Source organism: Hemiscyllium ocellatum, chromosome 28 (genome assembly GCF_020745735.1).
Source record: "Hemiscyllium ocellatum isolate sHemOce1 chromosome 28, sHemOce1.pat.X.cur, whole genome shotgun sequence".
NCBI classification, from domain to species: Eukaryota; Metazoa; Chordata; class Chondrichthyes; order Orectolobiformes; family Hemiscylliidae; genus Hemiscyllium; species Hemiscyllium ocellatum.
The window spans coordinates 7,259,875-7,284,211 of record NC_083428.1 but is presented as its reverse complement, the minus strand read 5'-3'; the positions used below and the strand labels follow the sequence as shown (position 1 = coordinate 7,284,211).

The window sequence follows — 24,337 nt, the reverse complement described above, 5'->3', positions numbered from 1 at the left end:
CTCTCTCAGAGCCTGTGCCCAGTAACATACTCAAGCCCCCTATTCTCTTTTATTCACCTATGTATCTGTAATATATTCCTGATATCACTCTCTCATTATCTGGTTGTTATCACATTGCTGTTTCTGGAAAGTTGCTGAGTGCAAATTAGTTGCTCTTTTTCTGACATTGTAATGGAAGGAATTTTGATTAGATCCCCTATAGTGTGGAAGCAGGCTCTTCAGCCCAACCAGTCCACACTGACCCTCTGAAGAATAACCCACCCAGACCCACTTCCCTCTGACTAATGCACCTATCGCTATGGGCAATTTAGCATTGCCTGTTCACCTGACCTGCACACCTTTTGGACTGTGGGAGGAAACCGGGGCACCCAGAGGAAACCCACGCAGACACGGGGAGAATGTGCAAACTCCACACAGACATTTGCCCGTGGCTGGAATCGAACCTGGGACCTTGATGCCGTGAGGCAGCAGTACTAACCACTGAGCCACCATGTGGCACGAATGCATGGACTTGAACATCAGAACCTCAGGCAAATGTTCTGGAGACACCAGGTAAAGACCCACCTGGCTTAATGTCCTTGTTCAGGACCTGCTGATCTGGCCAGCATGTGACTCCAAGTGCACCATGGTAAATAACAGCCTTGCCAGCAATGTGCACATTCTGCGACCAAACAATAGAAGTGGTGACGACATTTTGTTGCCTGTGAAATGCTTTGAGTAGGTGCCCCAGATCATTAAAGGCTCAATAGAAACTTGTGTTAAAATGTCTTTGTAGAAACTGGGAAGAAACTCTCTTGTTAGATAAGGTTAGCTGATTTTATGTCAGTGGTAAAATGGATTTTCCTTTCCCTCAGATTCCCGATAGAGGAGGCAGCCCTGAACGAAGATCAGCAGCAGGATGAGAAAAAAGCAGCTCAAATCAAAGAGCTCCAACGTAAGATAGTATCAGAGAACCTGCTGCTAGGACTCTGATACTGAACCATTCTTTTTAATATGTTATTTTTTTTAAGTCACTCTATCAAAGTTTGTTTGGGCATTTGGAATATTGTGTGTTTTGGAGACCCAGAAGTGTAGGTCCATGCCTGAGTTGTGATGGTTCAAGCCTGCTGTGATTCTTTACCTGTGAGCCTGAAGATTGAGTGTTGGCCAGTTATTTCACTATACTGGGCAACACAGCTAAATACAGTGCACCCTCACACAATGCACTGGTATTTAGTTCAGGGGTCATTGGACACTATTGTACAATGGCAAACTTCTTCTCTCTTTGTTTCTGTCTCTCTCTTCTCGCTTGCTCTTGCTAGTCCACAGGCAATGATGAAATCATAACATGCAGAAAGCTGAAACACAAATAGAATTGAGCTTGAAATATAGACAGCTAGTCCACAGGTGTAGCAGATAATCCAAGTCTAATTCAAAGGGAATGGAGTATAAGAATAGTGAAGTCTTCCTGAAACTGTACAAGGTGCTGGTGAGCCCACATCTGGAGTACAGTCCCCTGATACAAGGAAAGATATTATTTGATAGTTTACTAGAATGATCCTGGTATGGAGACATTGTTATATGAGCAAAGCTAAAAAGGTTGGGATTCTACTCGCTGCCACTAGCACCATGTTCTTGCGAGTGGAAATGAAAGAATTGAGAAAACGTTACTTCATTCCCTTGTTTCTTTTTCTTCATATGAGTTTCTTTTTATTGCATTTTTTTCTACCCATTCTAACGTTGTCATGTTTGTCCCTGTTTGTTTATTAGAATGTGTATGCTAGTGTGTTTAAGAGTACTTAGTTTAATTTGAATATAATTACAAACGCATTTGGGGCGTGGGGGGGGTGGAGGATCCTTAAGTTGGATATCTATTCAATTAAATCTAGGTCATTCAGTCTGCAGAATCGTTGAATGTTGTCTTTTACTTAGCGTGAGGAAGACAGACACTTGCAAAACCTGAAGAGTTTTTTTTCCTGGAAGAGGCAAAGTGACTTGTCTCTGCTTTAGACATCCTGGAGGTGACTCTTCAACGGCATCCGTTCCCATTCTGTAGCAAAACACCAAACTAACAGTCCAAAAATTATTGCAAAGCAACCTGTAGCCTAATGTTCCTCTGCCACCCTGGCCAGCAAAAACAACACATCTATTTTATCTCTTTCTAAACATCTCCTTTTTTGACTTTTGTAAACAGTAAATAAAGCACAAGACCTTTCTGTTTTTGGCTTTTGAATCTGAAGTCACATTGTAAACTCTGCACCCCAAGGATTGGGAAAAATGTTTTTCCCAGTTTTCATTCTGAAATGTGGTTAATGTACTGCCAAGTCTTGCATTGTTGAAGTGCCCCACATTTTTCAGCTTGATGCGGTGATCAGCAGCTTTGTGTCATAGCTCACCAAGTTCTTGTCTGTCCTATTCCTAGAACGTCTGAGTGGAAAGGACGAGGAACTGAAGCGCACCCTGAGTGAGAAGCTGGAAATTTTTGGTGAAATAGCTGAAATCCATGGGTATACGGACGCAGGAAGACCACGTCTGCTGCTTCGAGCTGATGCCCTGGAGTCTCAGCGAGATTCCACGCTCAATAACGCACTGAAAGAAGGTGAGTTAGAGCTGTGTATCTGGAATGAGCAAAGAGTCTGGATTCAGTGTGGTTTTAAGAATGCAGGCATTCCACAAAATTCTATCCAATAGAGAACTGACTCACCTCATGCCAGCCCTTTGCTCCTTGTTTATTCCTTTCTTGGTTTTTCAACTTGCTGCACTCCTGCCATAAAGAACATCCATTTTCTGGCAGCTCAAGTGAATGGCTGTTCTTCATGGCTTCAGCTAAAACATTGCCAGCTGTTTGACTGTGACTCTTCATTCAAGTTGGCAATGACACAGGGCAACTCTTCACAAGATCTCTGCAGCAGATCGTATTCTTCCATTTCTTACAACAATTCCACACTTTCAAATCTCAAATACCCTGCACCTCCGGTGTAACCTGTATACTCGCTCTGTCTAAGTACACGATGATCTGAATGACCTTATTTGCTATGATTTGCCTGTACTGCTTGCAAACCAAAACTTCCGCTGTACTTGTGGCAACAATAAATAAATGAAATCCTAATCTGATTGAAGCCTCATGTCTGGTTTTCCCCATTGCAATGTATGGCCCAGTGCACTGAGATTAATTGTTGCCTTCCCCTCTTGCCACTGTGACTACGTTCAGCTAATTCACTGTGCAAGCTTACTGTTCATCTTCCTGATCTGCATCTAACCAAGTGCTGGCAATGGATTTGTTTGTGCTGCTTGGTCTTAAACTCTGAACATTGAAAATGGGTAAAGTTCCTGATAAATGTAATGGAACAAGTGTGCTGTGCTGTTAATTCCCTGTGTAGTTCTCAACAACTTGTTTTAAATAGTCATAATTAGGAATTTTATATAAAATCTTTAAAAGGAAATCCTTGTACTGGCTATTTGTGTGTCTCATCTCTAGGATGTGACTTTAGATCAATATAATTTCAAATGACCCAAACACATGCTGTGTTTCTGACATCTGATGTGTGGTATGGTTTTGAAACCCATTCACGTCAACCACTGTCTAATTAAACGGTGGAGAAGGAGCTGAATCGACTACTTTTTGCTTGTAACCTCAAGGGTTTAAAGAAAAATGTGCTTTCCTTGGAATGGCCACTTGCATTTCTTCAGCATAGAAGTTACAGCTGCCTTTCCGAAAATGTAATTAAAGATGCTCAGCCCAGTCAGTGATGTCCCCGTGGACCTGTCTTCGTTTGATGTAATGCTGCAGTCCAGCTCTCCTCCCAAACAATGTTAATTTCAAGGCCAAATGAGCATAAGCGAGACAGATCCCAGCAGCTTTCTCTTCAGATGTACAAAGAGACAGTATATTTAGAAAGGGAGAGTGGCCAATGAGAGTGTGGATAGTGCCTGAGGTTTTGCTGATTAAGTCTTGTATAAACAGCATGACCTTGTATTGTGTTTCAGTCGAAAACCTTCAGAATTTGATTGCTGCTCAGCCCATCAATGTCAGCTGGCAATTGGATGACAGCTTAGGCTCCTCAGCATTGCCACGGCGAGCAGAGACTTTCGGAGGCTATGACAGCAGTTCTGCCAATCCCAGTAAAGGTGAGTTGGAGTGTGCAACTCTGTGAACGTTTACAGTCGTTTCTTGTCAGCTTCGCAGTTTTACATTTATTGACTCTGTGAACATTTACAGTTGTTTCTTGTCAGCTTCGCAGTTTTACATTTAGCTCCTGACTTCTCATCTTTTTAGATGGTTCCATCAAAAGAAAGTCAAATACACTCTCTTCCAGCAACGAGTTGAAGGTGAAGGAGAAAGCTGGATCTCGGGCAAGTTCTGAACCACAGCTGCAGGACGTGTGCAGTGACAATGAAAGTGGACGGGCGGTAATTCTGAAGAGCCTTTAACATTAAAATAGGGCAATGTTTTCCTTAATTCATGTGTATAAAGTGGAGAAATGTGGTTAATCTGGCATTCGTGAACAGAAGAGAATGCACTCATTCATGCAGAAATTTAGTGCTTTAAATATTGAGCATTTGGTGGTAGGTTTGCTTCAGGATTCTGTGTGGAGTTTGCACATTCTCCCAGAGTCTGTGGATTCCTCCCACAGTCCAAAGATAGCCATGGTGTCCAGGGACGTGGTTGAGCAGTTGTTACTTCTCATTTAGCCATCCATTGCAGTGTCCACCTAAATGTTTCCATTCCCTTTTGTTTCAGAGTGACCTACCCAGGTGGTACACCATTAGTACCAGCAGTTTTCTGCAAGATGCAGAGGTAAGTGTCTGTATTCTTACTACTGTATTTTAAAATTTTTTTGATAAAGCAAGGCCATGCTATCTGATAAAATCAAAATAAAAAGAAAGATATTTGTAATTATTCAGAACAGGTATTTCTGAACCCTGAAGCATTCACTCTTTTGATCGTTGCTACTCCACTGTTACAGTGAACACACTGCAATTACTCACCAAAACTGCCTCAGCACCACTATTCACATCTGCAGCCTCTTCAAGGGAAAGCAGCTGGGGTTTAGGATCACTAAGTTTCCATTAACCTGTCTTGGGCATATATTGGCTATTCCTTCATTGTTAGGTGTGATTCCTGGTATTCCCTACTGCCAATAGTATCCCTTCCCCATTTGGCTGCAGAATTTCATTGCCACCATCTCCAGTTCAGTTAGGGATGAGAATCGAACCTTCTGGTGGTACCTGTGTCCAAAGGATAAATTTTCAGAAAGTACCGAAGCAAACCTGAAAAGTGTAGGAGGACAGATGAGGTAGCTTAAGCACTAATGATGACTGACACTGTGCTAAACCTTGTGGTTGGAACATGGAAGCAAGGGGAGGTTTCAAGTCAGGGTTGGGATATCTGGTCAGCATGGATGGGTTGGACCGAAGGGTCTGTTTCTGTGCTGTACATCTGACTTTTTGACTATGACCATTTGAAGAGACAAAAACTAGTGTAAAATGTGATTGCGTATACTGCTTTTATATCTCTCAATACCTTTGGCTAACAAAAGTGATATTTTGGTTGTTAGAGGAAGGGGAAGCTCAGGAAATGAAGGGAGTGGAGAGTGCATTTCTGGATGTACATTTAAAGATACAAGTATAAAGTGAATGTCGAAAGATGGAGTAATACAGCAAGCACATTTTGGCAGATTCTCATCATAGCCCAAAGATTCTTGCTATCGGAAGTTTGCATAATATCTCTAACCACTGTCTGGTTTTTCTGTCTCTAGTTTGTACAGAGTGTGCAGACGCTGACATCACAGCTGTACAAATTGAAGGTGAGTGCCTTGAAAAAGAATTCTAAAAGTACAAAGTCGCAAGATGGTCAAAGATGAGGTAGAGAACTTGACACACTTAATGAAAACTTTTAACCCTCAATCAAGCTGTCATCTAGGATTAACTAAATTCATTAATGGTCCTGTTTCCCATATTATTATATCCCAGAATGGAAAGTGGGCGGTGCTCTCATTACGAAAGAAAGCTATCGGAGAGTGTGTTGCTGGAAAAGCACAGCTGGTCAGGCAGCATCTGAGGAGCAGGAGAATCCACGTTTTGAGCATGAGCTCTTCATCAGGAATGCTCAGTGTCAACTCTCCTGCTCCTCGGATCCTGCCTGACCTTTTTCAGCACCACATTCTTCGATTCTGATCTCCAGCATCTGCAGCCCTCCCCCTCTCCTCGCATTAGAAAGCTGTTCGTTTCTTGGAAAATGAGTCTCAGCGCGGGATAGAAGCGCAGAAGGATTGAGGGTTTGGGTGAAGTAAAAACAAAGTATGCATTTGTTGCCTCTGGTTGTTCATGACCTGTACCTTTGTGTATACTTTAGGTTCTGATTGCCCAGTATGACAGCTACATCGAGACGCAGCGGTACGCAGGTGCAAGTGGAGAGCGGGATAGGCAATCCCGTCTTCTGGCCTCACGTGGGAGCTTACTTCTGGAGCAGGAGAAGCAGCGGAACGTTGAGAAGCAGCGTGAGGAATGGGCCAACGTCCAGAAGCTGCAGAACCAGGTGCGGCAGGAGCAGCAGAAATGGGAGCGCGATCGGGAGCGCCAGAAGCGTGAGCTGGATATTCAGGAGGCTCAGCTCCAGGACCGTGAGAAGTCCCTGCAGCAGCTGATGGAACGGTTAGCTCAGGATAAGGAAGAGTTGGAACGACACCGGCAGGAATACCAGCAGGACCTGGAACGTCTCCGAGAGTCCCAGCGGACGGTGGAAAAGGACAGGGAGCGTCTGGAGCAGCGTCAGCGGAAGCAATTGAAGCACAACACAGTCCTGTTTCCGACAGAAGCTGGACAGGTAACTCGCTGGGATGCGTTTTCACTGGGATGCTGGCTGTGAGAGAGAGAGTCAGAACATCACAGCTACAGTAGTTGGTTGTAGACAGTAGAGCTAGAACAGCGTGGTAATGAGTGAGAGCAGCACTGTTTGAGGTCCTATCTTCAGATGAGATGTCAACCCAAGCCCCTCTTTCTCTCTCCTCTTTCTCCACGCCCCCCCCCCGCCCAACCAAACCTCTTATGTTGAACCCACAAGTTCCAAATGGCACTGCCTTGAAGGAAAACAAGGAATTTTTCCCCAGAATATCCTGCTCCACATTTATTCTGCCATTACTATCACCAAAAATGGATTTTCTGGTTATAATTGTATTGATGTTTGCGTGGGAGTTCACGGTGTGAAAATTAGCTGCCTTGTTTCCTTCATTACAACAGTGACTACATGACACAGTACTTGGATACTTTGAGATCATGAAAGGTGCTATATAAATGTAAGTCTTACTTCTTTTGTCTTAATTCTCTGTTCTCGTCTGCTAAAGATGTTGATGCCTACTGGGTACCAGTAAGTTGATCAACTGCAGGAATCCTGATAAAGGGCTTATGCCCGAAACGTCGAATTTCCTGTTCCTTCGATGCTGCCTGACCTGCTGCGCTTTTCCACCAACTCTCTTTCAGCTCTGATACTCCAGCATCTGCAGACCTCACTTTCCCCTCCATCTGCAGGAATCTCCTTGCATACAAATTAACCTTGAACTCATCAGCTCTCCTGAGCCTTCTCGCCCTACAGCTGCAATTCTGATGCTCCTTGGACTGTACACAATCTGAATAAAAAGTTATCTAGGACTGAATTTTAAAAAAAAAAGTTTACAAACCCTTTTTGTGGTGTCTTTCGATGTTAGACAATGCTTCACAACTAATGAAGCAAGTTTGAAATGCAGCCATTATTGCAGGAAGTGCAGCAGCTAACTCCCCAGAGAGCAGTGGAGCATCTGTGGTGAGACAAGAAAGGTTAACGTTTTTGAATTCGGTACAATTCTTCACTGAATAATTTTAAGACTAAGGGAGGGAGATTCTTGGTTGTCCTCTCTTAATTGAATGTTACAATTGAGGCCCCAAACACATTAGTGTTTTTGTATAGTTACTGGCTGAATATGCTGGCCAGTGAGGTACAGAGCTACATGGAGCAGAGTGCTTCCAGCATACTGTTAACTGACCAAGGCTGCTTCAATAGCACCTTCCAAATCCATAACATTGACCATTAAAATGACAAGGGCAGCAGATACATGGGAGCACCACCTTCTGCACGTTCCCCTCCAAGTTGCTCACCATCCTGACTTTATATATCACTGCTCTTCTGATACCACTGGGTTGAAATCCTGGCACTTCCTTTCTGCACTCCCTTTAACTCTCAAAGACTCACCACTGGCTTTCTCCAGAGCCAGAAGTTGCATGACACCAGGTTATGGTCCGAGCAGGTTTATTTTAAACCGCAAACTTTTGGAGCTCTGCTCCTTAGTTAGATGAAGTCACCTGATGAAGCAGTGCTCTGAAAGTTTCTGATTTCAAATAACCTGCTTGAACCATAAACTTGGTGCTGTGTGACTTGTGACTTTGTCCACCCAGTCCAACACTGGCACCTCCACCAGATCATGGCTGTCTTCTCCAGTGCAATTAGGGATGGATTGGCCTACATCCCATGAGTCATAGTTATAGAGATGTACAGCATGGAAACAGACCCTTCGGTCCAACCCGTCCATGCCGACCAGACATCCCAACCCAATCTCGTCCCACCTGCCAGCATCCGGCCCATATCCCTCCAAACCCTTTCTATTCATATACCCATCCAGATGCCTCTTAAATGTTGCAATTGTACCAGCCTCCACCACTTCCTCCGGCAGCTCATTCCCTCTGTGTGAAAAAGTTGCCCTGTAGGTCTCTTTTTATATCTTCCCCTTTTCACCCTAAACCTATGCCCTCTAGTTCTGGATTCCCTGACCCCAGCGAAAAGACTTTGCCTATTTAGCCTGTCTATGCCCCTCATAATTTTGTAAACCTCTGTAAGATCACCCTTCAGTCTCAGACGCTCCAAGAAAAACAGCCCCAGCCTGTTCAGCTTCTCCCTACAGCTCAAATCCTCCAACCCTGGCAACATCCTTCTAAATCTTTTCTGAACCCTTTCAAGTTGTGAATAATAAATAAAACTATTGTCTGATCTGCAGTAAGTTCATTGACCCGAGTTAAGAAGCAGTATAGCTGCTAAACCTCACCACACATGTATCAAAGATGGGGGGAAAAGAACTTGCATTTATTTGGCATTTTTCATGACTGCCAGGCTTCCTAAAGAGTTTTACACACAAGGGGAGGCACAGCTGAAGTGTAATTGCAGTCATAATGTAGGAAGCAAGGCAAGCAATTTGTGTACAGCAAGCTCCCACATTCAGCAAGCTATTTGACCAGATAATCTTTGTGGTGGTGGTTTGTGGTATTGTGTGTCTACTTGAGCAGAAGATGTGAAGCCTCAGTTTAACATCTCACCTGGAAGTTGGCCCTTCTGTCAGTGCATCATTGAGGGAGTGCCACATCAGAATATCAGCGTTGAAGTTCTGCACTCCTGCTTTGGATTGGTGCTTGAACCTAGAACCTTATGACTCAGGACAGAAAAAGGAGAGAAATAATTGGAATTACTGCTGCAAAATGTCATCAGGTGATCTGCCAGGCAGGCCTTTATATACCAATTGGAAAATTGGTTTGTTGCAGATAGAGGTGAAGTCCCACCAGGGGGCAGTAATGGCTGTTTAATCAGAGTGCTGTCGTGGGAAGACTTTGTTCTATGTTTATTCAGCTCCCCATGGCATGTCAGTGCGGAATGGTTAATTGGTCTAAGTGATAATTGTCCCGGAATTTAGCTGCTAACCAGTAATCAAAGCATGTTTGTCCTTACAAACAATGCAGTAACTGAAGTTGCATCTTAGTATATCTTTGTACATTTCATACAGAGTGACTCTTCCCTTCCCTTCTGTTTGTAAATGGTGAACCCCCACATTTTTATACACAGTATCTCCAATCCATTTGTAATTTATCTGAAAGGACCAGAACTTGCGTTGGAATAGTGTGGGCGGTTTAGTGCTCCTCAGCTAAAGAAAGATGTACTGGCATTGGAGATGTCCAGAGAAGGTTCATTGAAAGCAGGTACAGAGAAATACAGAAGTGGAATAGGCTAGGCCTGTACTCACTGGAGTTTCAAAGAATGAGAAGTGAAATATACAAGATTCTTAAAGTGTTTAAAAGAATAGGTGTGGGAATATTGTTTCCCCCTTGTGGGGCAGCCTAGGACCAGAGATCTAATCTCAGAATAAAGAGTTGCACATTTAAAACAGATGAGGAACTTCTGTGAGGGTAGTGAATCTGTGGGATGTTTTGCTTCATTGCAGAGGATTGCTGAGGCTGGGTTGTTAAGTATATTCAAGGCTCAAATTGACAGATTTCGTATCTTCAAGAATTAAGGGTTACAGGGAAATGTCAGGAAAGTGAAGTAGAGGATGATCAAATCATCCGTGATCTCATTGAGTGGTGGAGCAGACTCAATGGGTTGAATGGTCTGTTTCTGTGTCTTATGAACTTGAAAGTGTATTTGGAAGCAGAGCCACCGGTGAGTATCCTGTTCATCAGTTGTTCCTGCTCTGGGTCATTTGCTTAGTTAGTCAAGACCAGTTTCTCAATGAGACCTTTACGCCAAGAAACATGAGGTTTACTCAGTCTTCAGCTGAGAATAGTACAAATGGACGATTGCTGATTGGGGTGCCTTGGACTCATGCAGTATGTCTGTTAGACCCCAGGCTTTCCTCACATGGATGGTGACCGGATGGAAGTGAACCCCATGCTGTTAAATGAAGGAGGAATGGCTCAACAAAGCCTGAAGTACCAGGGCCAGCAGAGTATGGTGGTGGAACTTGGTGAGCGGCCTGCTGACACTCAGCTCCAAAGGGAAAACAGCACTGCCTCGATGTTAGCGCGAACTGAGAATAGATCTTCCCTTATCCCAAAGACAGAGGTACCCATCCACCTTGTGAGCGCCACCAATCAGATTCTGAAACACACTGGCGTGCAGCAGAAAATTCCCACCAAACTTGCCACCTTGAAAGGGGGCAAGGAGAAGAGTGGGAAAGGAAAGGATCGACAGTCCTCTGTTTCAGGCACGGCCTCTTTCTCAACTCCACATGGCACAGGTAATGCTCAATGTCTCCTCTTTCTGCCTACAGTCATAACAGCACAGAAATGGATCCTTTGGTCTAACTAGTCCATGCTGACCAGGTTTCCCAAACTAAACCATTCCCATTTGGCTGATTATCCTTCTAAATCTTTCCTATTTGTGTATTTGTCCAAATGTTTTTTAAATGTCGTAACTACCTGCATCTACCCCTTCCTCTGGTAGTTCATTTCATACATGCACCATTTCCTGTATGAAAAGTTGCCCCTCGGGTCCTTATTTGAATCCCCTCCCCTAGATTTGAACTCCCCTACCCTAGGGAAAAGACCTTTGCCATACACTTTATCAATGCCCCTCATGATTTTATAAATCTCTATAACGTCGCCCTTCATGCTGTTATGCTCCAGGGGGAAAGTCCTGGCTTATCCAACCTCTCCTTATAACTCAAAACCTTCAGTCCCAGCAATGTTCTTGTAAATCTATTCCAATTTAATGATCTTGCTAATCCAATTTTGTGTTTTGTTTACCAGTTTTAGTAAAAAAGTGTGGGCTCCTTGCTGAGATTTAGTTCAAGTCCGGCTGTCACTCCCTGAAACTTCACCCCTGTGGCAGCTCTCTTCTTTCTTTGCAAATCAATGCACATGCACTTTCAAACGACGGCTGAAGAATGTTCACGGATTACAAATTGTCTGTCAGAGTTATACCACCAGTCTCTCCTGCTTGAAGTCCAGCCTTCTGTTATTCTAACTGTCAGTAAAGCCCCTCATTCCCGTACCCTAATCATCCTTAAAATCCATCCCATTCCAAAGACAAAAGTCTCAAAAAAAACCTGTCCATATGGGAGGGAACCTAACATTCCCAAGGATCACCATCTGCTAGTGCTGCACCTTGCTCTGCAGAATACATTTCAAATTCTGTCAGCATTAATGGTTTTGGAAAGCAGTTCCTTTACTCCTTATACAATTTCAGTATTTCTAGTGTTCTGGCACAACCTTGTTTGTTCTGCACCAGTTAATATTTTATATAGTTGAGTGATGTTGTCCTGCAGTTACTATCCTTACAGTCTGAACTGTAGGACCTAGTCAGAATCATTGCGCCCCTGTCTCCCAACCAACCTCCCCACCCCCTGCCCAAATAAATGCGATCACAGTCTTTTACCCCATCCTGTCCTCAAATTAACATCTTCAAAACCCTCCACTCTCATAAAGGTCAATGCCATCTAATTAGCAAAGTTGCTATCAATCCCCAATACTAACCCATTTCTCCAACACCCACACCCTCCAATCCTGGCACCATGTGCTTCTGTCCTAAAAGATCTACTTCATACATTGATGCCCCTTGAGCCAGTGACCCCTATAGAACACAGTGCCATTCACTGACTCTGACAGGAATCCCCTTCAGTCTTCCCCATCAGAGTGAATGCTGCCTCAGTTTTTTTTTTAAAAAAAACATTTTTTGCACTGACCACATGTTCAGCTCTTGACTTGCTTGGCATTTAGGTTCATTTTAAGTCTTTCATAGGGAACCTTGCCAGAAATATGAAACAATATCATAGGGAGTGCTATCTTCTGCTTTAACCACAATATCCTCAGGGTGTCTAAGGTTTGTAAATCATTGAATAGAAATCAGGAGCAGGAGCCCTGCCTGATCTTTATCCTCCCTAGCCCAGAGCACTGTGAGCGATCACAGTGGCCCATTGTTGCCTTGACTGTGAGATCCAGTAACTCAAAGTCCAGTGCATCAAATCCCCTGTCGTCCTGCCCAGACTAACATTATTACAGTGCAGGCAACATTTTGTCAGGCTACTCAATTAACCTGTAATTATTTAAATATGGTGGGTGAGCAACCACCCACCAGCTGTGCTGAGGAAGGGAAGTTGGGGGCTAGGTACCTGTCCCCTCCTAAATGCTGTGACCTGCACTTGGTGATTCCTAGTGTGGCAGGGGATTATAAAATCCCACCCATTGTGTTCCTGGATGGTCCGATTTCAGTTCCAAACTGAACCTGCCTCTGATTCTTTTTATCTATTCCTTCTGACCCTTGTTCCTTTTTCTTCTTTTATCCCTTGATTCTCTTTAATCCATGAATTAAATAAGTGCTCTCCTTTTTAGGGTCAAACACTCCAGTGAAGTTTCTCACCAAGGATGACGGGACACTGAGAGGCAGGCGGTCATCGAGCCCAGTGATACCAAGCAGCCAAAGTTTCTCCCAGCAAGGTGAAGCTCCAATGTTCACACACTGTTTGCACTCAGCCAGATGAATACCTACGTGTAATTAGAGAAAGCAGCCTTTTGAGCATTCCCAGTCCATGTTGGTGTAACCCAATGTCATATGCCTGCTCTGTTTTCAGATCTTTAACTCCTTCAACTGTTTATCTAACCAATTGTTAGGAACACAGACCACTTTAGTGTTCACCACTTCTGAGCCTGTTCCAAGTGGTCCAGTCTGGTGTTGATCCTCCATACAAGTCTGTCCTAGTCCAATATACCTAATGTTTCAATGTTCTTTTCCTCCTCTGTTTGGAGGCCTAGCTGACCTATTCTTAAAACTCTGTCCTGATCTTTCTTTCACTTATCGACTCTGGAAAATGCAGACCAAAGACTTAAATTCCACCTTTTTTTTTAAACAAAGAATAGGCTTTTGACCCCCTCAGTCCTAAAGCTCCCATGTTTAATGTTGTAGTCCCTTGCCAATGCTGCTCTATTACTGCCAATGCCCCAACTTTTCATGATTTTCAATAACACTATTAAAATAACTTGGTAGTCTCCTCTATCCCAACGAGAACAGCCCTGCTTTTTCCACGTCTTTCTTTGCAGTTATGCATCTTTGACCAATACCTTCATATGCCCTACCCTCCATAATCTCCCTCACCACCATTCTTATAATCAGCACTTTGCCTTGAATCTTTTGTGACATTCCTCCATGCCTTACTTCAACCCTGATGTGAAGTTTACTTCAAAATTTGGCGCCTCTCTCAGCTGCAGACCATTGTACTTTGTATTGCTTGCATTGAAGTACAGTCACTATGCTGCTGTTTGCTCATTGAGTGTGCACAAGTAATGATATGCCTAAAGACCTCCATTGGACAATCCATGCGGCGTCCTGTAGCCACTAACTAGTCTCTGTTTTTGCAGTTCCATCACCAACCCCTTAGAAAAGTCCTTGTTATTTTGTTTGAAAGTCTCCTTGGGACCTGTCCCTCTTGACTCAGCTTTGGTCACTACTTCTAAATTCTCTGCTTAGCCACTGCAAAGCCGTTTGAAAGAGTTGCTTTATAAATGTGATTTGATTTGATCTTAGACTCTTAAAATATTCAAGGTAATCATAACGTTCAGAAACCGGAGTTCTGCTTTCCGCTGACCCAGCCTCGATTAAACCTGTTACTGTTCCCAATTAGGTGCAAAATGATCGCCAAGTTTTCTCTTACAACATCAACTATAGCCCAGAAATAGCTCACTGAAATGTCTCCAGTTGCTACACACACTGCATCAGTGTTCTGTAGTCTTTTAAAAGCAAAAATAATTTCCTCAGACACAGGGGCTATGTAAATGCTGTCATTGGACTGATAAACTGGTGTTTTATCACAAGTCCATTTTGCATTTTCTCTTATTTTCTTTGTCCTCTTGCCCCTGAATCTCATGTCTCATATGGACACTAGACAGTTAACCTTGCTCAGCTCCTTCCTGAAGTGGATCGCTCGGATTCTGGGTCGGTTTGATTCAGCATGTTGCTGGTGTTGGGGGTGGCCTTTGGCCAATTTTATATATTAGAGGAAAAAGAAATCACTTGCATCTTAAGATGTAGGTGTCACTGGTAAGGACACTAATCATTGCCTCTTCCTAATAATTATCCTTGAACTGTGAGTGGCTTACTGTGCTGTTTTAGAGAGCAGGTGTCACCCAAGTTGTGGCCTGGAGTCATGTGTAGGCCAGACCAGGTAAGCTTGGTAGATTTCTTTCCAAAAGGACATTAATGAATCTTATTAGCTTTAATGACCAAAAAAAAAGGTGCTTGGCATAATCGCCACCACTGACTAGTTTTTCAGTTCCAGATTTATTCATTGAATTTTGAGTTCACATCCTCAGTATAAGCTGAGGGACCTGAATTACTAATTCAGTGACACTACCACGATACTACCCTTTCCCCACAAGGGACAGGTTATGGGAAACACTCTGAGCAATTTACTTAACCAAAGCTTCCCTTTGCCGTCCTAGAATCCTCAGTCCCTGTGGATATTCAGCACGAGCCGCAGCAAGCGTTAAGCACGTCGTTGACAAGTGGAAATCCTCAGCCCCAGAGTGCACCAGTCGTGACAGTGACTCAACAGCCAGCACCACAGAGAGTGCAGGACGAATCTGGCACGGAGATCATTTTCTTCTGAAACAGACTGACGGCAGAAGAAAATCCAGTGTAGTCATTGGCAGACTCAGCAAGCCCAGAAAATCCCACAGTAACAAATGGGGAGGGAGGGAGAGGGAGCTGGTTGGCACTGGTGATGGAAACAGGGACTGTTTGAAACATTGCCAGTAATCTCCCAGGCAAGCGTACTTGAACTATGCTTGAAACTGAGGGGGCCCAGTGTCTGACCAGAAGCTGATCATCTGGCACATCCTTACCAGCAACAACTTGTCTTTACCTCTGTTATTTCTGGGAGGGAGGGTCTTTTTTTAAAGAAAACCATCATGCCTATGTTGCAAATGTCTTTTGACCCGTTATCAGGAGATTCGGTCTGGAGGCTATTGCCACTCATGTTTGAAAGTGTGCGCAGTAATTGAAGGCGTTTTTGCCAGTGCGAATCATGATTGGACACTGAGCGAGATGTGGAGGGAGCTGTGGGTGATGAATATCTGGTGTAGTAACTGTGGACTGCTCACACTTCCCTTCCCCTCCCCTCCCCTTCACCGAAATAGCCAATGCAATCGATGCAACTTTTCCAGCAGTAGGAACTGCCGAACAGAAACCCCTTTACGTGTGTCAGGAATTGGGAACATCTTTAGGGCAGTGATGCTTGTTTTTAAATAATTCCGTGACTTTTTTTTTTAAAAAATGTGTTTTTAATTCATCCAGTAGGGGAATGTGTTACACAGCAGTGATATGCAGTGCATCTTGGCTGGAAAACAGTCTCCAGACCAAACTTATGTACTATCTCCTGAATTTTTGATGGATGATTAAGGTGCAAAGAGGGTTGAGGCAGAAGACAGCAAGAAGTTTTGGATTTGGACAAAAACTTAACTGGGCATTTTGAAATGCTCTCACAGTTCTATTAAAATCTCTGGTCTTTTCTGTAATGATACACTCGCTTTTATTGGTTAATGGTATTTGTGGGGGGGGGCCGGGGAGTGCAGTTATATTGAGCAATTATTTCATAATCTGACCTTTGTAGCCTGAACAAAGCTAGATGATGAGATTCTTCAAATTGGCCAAGTTTTTGCCATGGATCAAAGACAATATTGTGGAGATTTATTTGGTGGTTTTATTCCAGTGTAGGGAGTGGAAAGGTTGACTCTATTCTGGATCACAATTCTATAGACTGACTTAGGTGGAGTATATTTTAAGTTCTTATTTCATTATGTTAAAGCTTTGTCAAACCACCAACAATGTCCAAACCCCAGAAATGATTGATTTTCTTTTTCTTTTATTATTGTTTGGATTTCTCTCACTTCATTTTGAGGTTGCAATGTTGACATGAGTCACTCATTGGCTTTTGTGATAGAGATCAGAAGCTGTGACAGAAACAACAGGTCCTGTTCAGCCCTTGGGTGTGAAGGTTTTGACATGAGATAATGGCGAAGTGTATCAGCAACAGGAAATGCTTTTGCCTTTATTGCTGGGGTCTGAAGCCAAAAGGTTTATGAAGCATGGGAACATGAGGTGGTCACCATGGTGACTCTCCAGATCAGGCTCTGAACAAGTCATTAACAGTTGACTGTTTTCCACCAGGACAATGAGATTTGTAAAGTGAGCAGTGATTTTGGTTTGAGTTTGCAGCTTCTCACTTGCCAAAATTATCCTTCCCCCAGAAGCAGGAAGTCTCTTTTTGACTGTCATAATGGAAAAGAAGTCAAGGGGCAAAGAAAGAATGATCGGAGGTATTGCAGAAATGAAAAGTAAGCAGCACAGATAGTAAAAACAATGGCTCAGGAACCCAAACCAATTCAGTCCTCTTGTTCAGTTTTCATGTGCAGTGTTGTTATGTGGGAATAGCATAGTTAAACATTTTTGGGTAAAGGTCATTTAGCCCACTAAACTTTATCTTTCAGAACTGTGCGCATTCTGGGCTGTCTGTGTAGTTTACAGATTCCTTTTTGTTCTGTCGCTGGTCCTTCCTGTCCTGAATCCCTTCTCTCTTCCTGTGGTTATGGTATCACCAGCACCTCCAGTAAAGTAGCCATTCTCCATGTGAAGCCCAAATTGAGTGTGGCAGGAGACTTGTCGTGCTATAGATCCTGTCTTCAGTCCTCGTACTGTCCAACAGAGGTCACTAGAGGAGGAAAACTTTCTTTAATCCTTTTAAAATTAAGGAACACCAAGGTAACTTTGTAATGCCCTCTTTTCCTGACTGGCTCAGTCTCCATACAAACCTGACAATTACATCTTGCTTTCGCTGAACAGTCTAGCTTACACAATAGGACCTCTTTAGCAGAGTCTATTCAGCAGAGGATACAAAAGGGTTTTGTTTAATGGTGTCAAATGCCAATGAATGCAAATTAAAGGGCACAAACCAAATTTACTGAAGTTAACTTCTTGTTTGTACATGTATTTTTAATAGATGTACCTTGTACAAATGTACACCTTCCTTTTAACACAAGTAGAACAGCCTGTTCACACTCACCCCAAGATATGGGGAGTGTATTAGGAACAATGCACTTTACCAGTTTATTCCTGTGAGATTTAAGGGACTTTTGTTGGTTGTATTGATATTAACCAGTGAAGGACTATTGAAGTCAGCAAGCCAAGGCTATTTTAAGGTTGTTTCCTCTGTGAGAAAATTATGCAAAAGGAAGTACTGAGTATTTCTCAAATCAGTGCTGAATTGTTGATTAAGGTTTGCGGGTGCTTTAGAAGGAAATAACTTCTACTTCCATGTATTTAATGCAACAAACCAAACAAGCCTGCATTGATCCTGAAGGGTCTAGATTGCAACATAGTTGTTATCAGGACAGGTTCAAACCCTTGAGCTGGAGCTTCAGAGTGGGTGATGTAAACTACTAAATCTACTTTAAAGTTCTTGTGCAGAATGTATGCTTGAGGTGTTCATACTGACAGCAGGAAAGCACCTTCCAGCTTCTGCTAAAAGGAGCATGAAGATGTTGAAATTTGCTGGCAAAGTGAGCCTGACGGAGTGACAGGATCCAATGGGTATATGTTGGATTTAATTTGATGTCTCCCTCCCCGTATCCCCACTCCTTGGTGTCTCCTCCTCTCTTACCCACCCTACCCCTTGATCCCTCGATCTTAAAACTCAACTCACGGTCATATCAATGAGCTAAAACTTTTAATTTGGGGAGAGTTTGAGACCACATAACCGCTTATTCTCAAATTGGTTTGGGTTATTCCTGATCTAGTCTGATCTCAAAGTTATTGTAGACAGGTCAAACCACTTTTCAAGATATTGAGAAGAGAGTTAACCACTATAAATACCTTTAAACTTTTCACTTTTGAGTGGGGTCTTCCGATTTGCACTGGAACATAATTTCTTTGTCCAATTTGTTGAAAGCTGGTTATTCTGTACGAAACATGTAGTAGTTAACTATTTTTAAGGTCATGGAGCACTTTAATGCACTCTGTCTAAATTGTTATATACTTGGTGACTGAGGATTAAGAAATGGAAATCATGAAAAAGGCACCTCAAACATTCCGCTAATGGATGCAGTCATGTGACTATCATCCGTTCACTGGAACACCTCTGTATTAATGGATCTTTGCAATACTTATTATTACCTGCAAGGCTGAGGGTTCAATCTTGTTTAGTGTTTCATGTCTTGTCTCTAGGGAATCGAGTCTCCATTCTAAGACACAAAAATTGGTGCCAATTGAACCTTGCAAAAGATTTAGTGACTGTGCTTCTCACTGAAATTGAGGGAAAAGATGCATTAGGTGGATTGGGAGGGACGGTGGTGGGATGGATAGCATCCTGTAGCAGGAGTATGTAGGGAAAGGGAGTGAGATTGCAGGTTGAGTTTCAATGAAATTTGTCTCTGTTCTGAAATCCTTTTGAGCACCCTTACTGCTACATGCCATGAGATCTTGGAGTGAATCACACTTAGGGTTTAACTAACATCTAGATGCAGTGGTTAAACTGGGAGGCTGGTTTACTCACCTGAGAAAGCACGCTATTTCCAGTCGATTCCCTCGATCAGATTGCTCTGTCAGTACCTCATTTTCCAGGGAGAAGTTCAAGTAGGAATGTTACACAGTCCGAATGAATTCGAACATGGCTTTCCTTGTAAACGTAACAGTATTTTTTTTCTCTTTCAAAGAAATGTAAATTTGTCAAAAGATATATTCATTTGTTTTTATCCCTCTCGACTGCACATCTTTTAAATCAAAATCTGCTTTTGTGGCAGAAGATCTAATTCTTTAGAGTTGCCAGCATAAAATTCAATTGTCTCGGTCCTCAAACCAATGAGCCCCATATTCCGAGCCACTCAGATAAGATTCTATGTCCGTGTCTTGCCTGGTCAGCTGTGCAATGTATAAGTTGCTTCAGCTATGCCGGGGGTGGGTGATGTGGTGGGAACTAGAGTTGTCACCCCTGACCACCTGAGTGACTTCCATTGAAAACCAGAGGCAGCTTGGGGCCTAATGCCCAGGCAACCGTCACTCTTTAATCTGCTCCTCAAGTATTGTTCCAGAATGTTAATGGAATCCTATCCTCCTAGGAGCCAGGGCAGGCAGTGAGGGGAAAAACACAACCTTTCATATGTAAATGGCAGAGTAGAATCTGGGATATCTCTAAAAGGACCATGCAGAAAGTATGAGACACCTTGATATCCTTGCAGTGCTTCAAATAGAGAAATATTTCCAGCCTTCCAACCGAACCAACCAGCAAACTGACAGTAACTGGTCATCTGGTCAGCCCATCTGTACTGTGCTCTGTGTTAATGCTAAAGCTGAGGATGGCAAATAGTTGTGTTATCAGAGTTGAGTCAGTGTGACTTTAAGCCCTCTGTGCTTCCTGATCACAATGTGCAAGACAGGGATTTTCCTGTTGTCTCTTGGTTTCTGGGGCTAGGGGGCATGTGGAAGAAGGGCTCCTGCTGGTATTGACCAGAAACGCCTGTTGAAAATGTGTGCTATTGAACAGTGCCCTTCAGTGACTGACCAGCCTGCTGGAGCGGTCTTATCTTGAGCTTATGCATGGAGAAAGCTCACTTGGGAGAGACGTGACTAGGGTCTAGCTGGGTATCCAGCTGTGAGACCACACATTAGCGTCTTCAAAATGTTGAGAGAAAACTGACCGTGTGCGAGCTATCTTTTGTAATGTCCACAATGTTCCTCCTCATCCTGTGTAGCTGCCCCTACCACCACCCTTAATACAGTTAAAGACTCAGGTCCTGGACTGCTGTTTATAGTGTAAAATCATCAGATTCTGTTTAGACTACAGCATTTAATGAAAAGTTTAGGGGGGAGGGGTTGGGGGGTTGAAGTATTATTGATTTTGATTAATCATGTTAGACTGTATAGATTGTACATAGTTTCACATCTATCCTGTCACTGACTGCCAGTAACTGTTGACAGGACCGTGTAGTTAATTTTGTTACATGTTGTAAAATTTAAATGGGGAAAGAAATTGTTGATATTCTCAGAATTGTGCACCTCTAATGTCTTATAAAGAATTGTAAACAAGATTGTAGCATGTCGAACAATTTGTTTTTATGATGGATTATTATTCTTGGCAAAATTAAAGAGCTGCCTAGAATGGACCTGATACCAGCAATAAAGAAAAGTCCTTGTTTATATTTGCTGCTGGGTGTGTGTCATCATTGTGATTGGGTTGGAGCTAATAGTGTCTGCTCATGGCTGTTTCATTAGTCAAACATTTTGAGAACGTAAGAAATGGAACCAGGGTGGCCATTCAGCCCTTCATTTCTGCTTTGTCATTCAGTAAGGTCATGGATGAACTCTCATCTGGACTCCTTTCCTTTTTGATGACTGAATGTCCAAAGGTAATTCACCTCCTCCTTGAATATACTTAGTGTGTGCATCCACATGTCCCTGGTTGAGAATTCCCAGAGTCTGAGCCTTCTGAGTCTGGAGATTTCTTCTTATTTTAGTCCCCCCGTGGCTGTTTCCTTGAGTCGTTGGCTGCTTCCTGCCTAGATTTCTTCCCGCTCCTCCCCCTGTCCCACTGTCCAGCCAGGAAGGGTGTGAGCTACCTTTTAGCATCTTCTTGATCAAGCCTTCATACTTTAGTCAGTTTGAATCACAATGTCAGATATCACACAAGCAGGAAGATTAAATGGGTGTGTTCTGAAGAAGGGTCACTGGACTTGGAAAGTTAATATCGTAGAATAGAATCATGGAATCCTTACAGTGTGATGTTATGGACTAGGCCAGACCACTCAAAACCTCCTGAAGCAGGCAGCCCCAGACCATCACTGCAATTTGTTTTGGTAAGTGTACAGTTTAAAATTACCCAGAGTAAGATAGCTAGGTTGACTACTAGATATTAAAACCAACAAAAATTCATTCACAAAATTACACAATGAACACTCACAACAGAATGAAGACCCCTACAGAACTCCGCCTATTCGACTAGACTTAATTATGCTGTTCCGAAGGTACACAATAGTCCCCATAAATAAACTCCCTTTAAAAACCAGTATAAATTGTTCATGTGCTTACAAGTTGAGGTTGAAGAGCAGAAAATAGAGGGAGGGAGGGAGTGAGTTTCCAGACAGCTTCCTGTTGAACTCTCAACCAATTCTGGATTGAACTAAACTGCTCAACTCAGCTCAGCTCGAGAGCTGACCACTCCCCTTTCATTATACAAGTCACTTCTAAAACATGACCACTTTGGCCTGAAGTCTCTGCTGATTATACATAAATAAAAGGCCTCTCAAAATCCTTTTCATTTCTGTACCAAACCAGACTGATTGGAGACCAACTTGATTTATTACCCGTCTGAAAACCATCCAGGCAGTGTCTCCTTGAGCCAAGGAACATCTTTTAGAAAAAAGGGACTAGCTTTGTGACAATGGAAATAGGCCATTTTGGCCCAACAAGTCCACACCAACCCTCTGAAGAATAACACATGCAGACCCATTACCTTACCTATTATTTTACATTTCCCCTGACTAATTCACCTAGCCTGCACATTCCTGAACACAACAGGGCAATTTAGCATGGCCAATCCACCTGACCTGCACATCTTTGGACTCTGGGATAAAACCAGAGCATCTGAAGGAAACCCATGCAGACACGGGGAGAATGTGCAAACTCCACACAGACAGTCACCCACGGCTGGAATCAAACCTGGCTCCCTGGCGCTGTGTGGCCACAGTGTTGCCCCTTTTGCTTTCTTTCCACAAGTGCTGCCAGACCTCCTGAGTTTCTGCAGCAATTCCTGTTTTTGTTTCAAGTCTTCAGCATCTGCAGTTCTTTGTTTTATGTTAAACTGAAATAGCTGTATGGGGGGGATTAAAAATTGAGCTTTTGCAGTCAGGAGTGTGCAGAAGGATGCTGCAGGATTTCAACGGAGGGTGTAATGTGATGAACAGCAGATCGAGCAGCAAACCCATACACATCTTGGCTCCCAGTGTCTAACATTCCACTTACCAGATGCCTGAAGGCAAAACCACTGAAAGAAATTGAATGTAATGATACCAACGGTTAGTCTATTAAAACCTTCAGAACCTGCTGAATATGTAACAAAATTCCTGCAACCTTTTCTGGGCCACTGAGAGCGATTGTCGTTTTTGACAAAATGGAGAAGAGGTACTGTCTCAGTCTTAATACCAACATCAACAAAGATCTGGTGAGCAATCGGATTATACAGCCATCAGCGTTCTGACCTCTTAAAGTAAGTCAGCATTTCATTTTTTTTATTGTAAATGTACTTTTGAGTAAAGTGTCTTCATGTATAATCACAGGTACATGAAGAGATCCTGTACAGTCTTTACATATCAAGTTAAAAACAAACATTGGTACTTGACGCTCCCTGCAGTTGCAAATACCAATGACATTTTCTACTTATGCAGGGCACTATTTGCATTGTTGATAAAATGAGGTGATTAACTGAACAGACCCCATTTAACTTTGGTAGATTGTACTTCAGTCCCACACTCCTGATCTCTGGGCACCTGATACGGGGTGGGGAGGGCAGATCAGAGGATCTGCTCCTGGGTCTGGCCAAACTGGCCATAAACAGGTCCAGGCAGTAGACCATGGAGGGGGTCTTTAGGGCCGACTGCCTGCCCCTCTTCCGTGGTTTTGTCAGAGCCCGGGTGTCTCTGGAGAAGGAGCATGTGGTGTCCACCAACAACCTTGAGTTGTTCAGAGAGAGGTGGGCCCTGCAGGGAATGGAGTGTTTTATTTGCCCCCTCCAACTCTATTTTGATTTAATCCTTAGCCTCCACTTTTTTTAATTGCACAGCATTGCCCTTTGATGAGGAGGGCATTGCCTGTCACTGGCCATTTAGATGTTTCCTTTCTCCCTGGTGGTGGAATATAAATAAAGATTTAAACACCTGTTGTTCTTCACTGTGTCCTCCACCTGCACACACACCACATTTGGGGGGGTTGGAAATTAACTTCAGCAGAAAGACCTTAGACTGTGGTCATTCCCCCCTGTATTCTTGATGGCGGCTGCCTCAAGGTTTAGTGGGTCCCTTGGCACATAGTCCTGGACCTTGGAATGTGCCAGCCTGCAACGCTTGGTCAGGATCAACTCCTTGCTCCGCAAGACCACCAAGTTTTGGGCTGCCTTAGTGTAGGCTTGGAATCCTTAGTAATCCTGGAGGATTCTGTTTGCTGTGAAGGCTCAGTTGATTGGTGTTGCTTTCTCCCACCTTCTTCACAGTCACGCAGAGCTCTGGTTGGCTGGACGCTGAAATGGTGTTAGGCCAATGCCTGCAGAAAGATCCAAAATAGCAACTCATCTCAAGGGATGATCCTCTGACATCCAATCACAGTCCAGCGATGATCTCCATTTCTGAGGACTCAACTCAAAGTTTACATTTGCGAGTTAGAAGACAGAGAAAGGAGTAGGTGTGATCCACACTCTCCATGTCTCCACCACAAATGGAATTTGAAAGACATGCTCGTGTGGTCACCGGGATCGCACTGTTCCCTGTTTGTTTCCAGCGTGGTGCCTACAGAGATTTGTCAGTTCCCAGGCAATCC

General features: G+C 43.3%; 1 protein-coding gene across 3 annotated transcripts in view; it reads left to right on the top strand.

Moving 5' to 3' along the window:
* The window catches only part of LOC132828793 (rho guanine nucleotide exchange factor 18-like), a 217,815-nt gene extending 196,891 nt beyond the window's left edge, over positions 1–20,924 (top strand). For all 3 annotated transcript variants that reach the window (XM_060845889.1, XM_060845888.1, XM_060845890.1), the window contains 10 exons: positions 855–934; positions 2,402–2,578; positions 3,967–4,107; positions 4,256–4,389; positions 4,721–4,777; positions 5,739–5,786; positions 6,335–6,805; positions 10,613–11,009; positions 13,102–13,206; positions 15,205–20,924. In XM_060845889.1, the coding sequence (XP_060701872.1) occupies positions 855–934; positions 2,402–2,578; positions 3,967–4,107; positions 4,256–4,389; positions 4,721–4,777; positions 5,739–5,786; positions 6,335–6,805; positions 10,613–11,009; positions 13,102–13,206; positions 15,205–15,371 (1,777 nt within the window). In that variant the 3' untranslated portion in view covers positions 15,372–20,924. The remainder of the gene's footprint in view (positions 1–854; positions 935–2,401; positions 2,579–3,966; positions 4,108–4,255; positions 4,390–4,720; positions 4,778–5,738; positions 5,787–6,334; positions 6,806–10,612; positions 11,010–13,101; positions 13,207–15,204) is intronic.
* Positions 20,925–24,337: the final 3,413 nt, after the last annotated feature.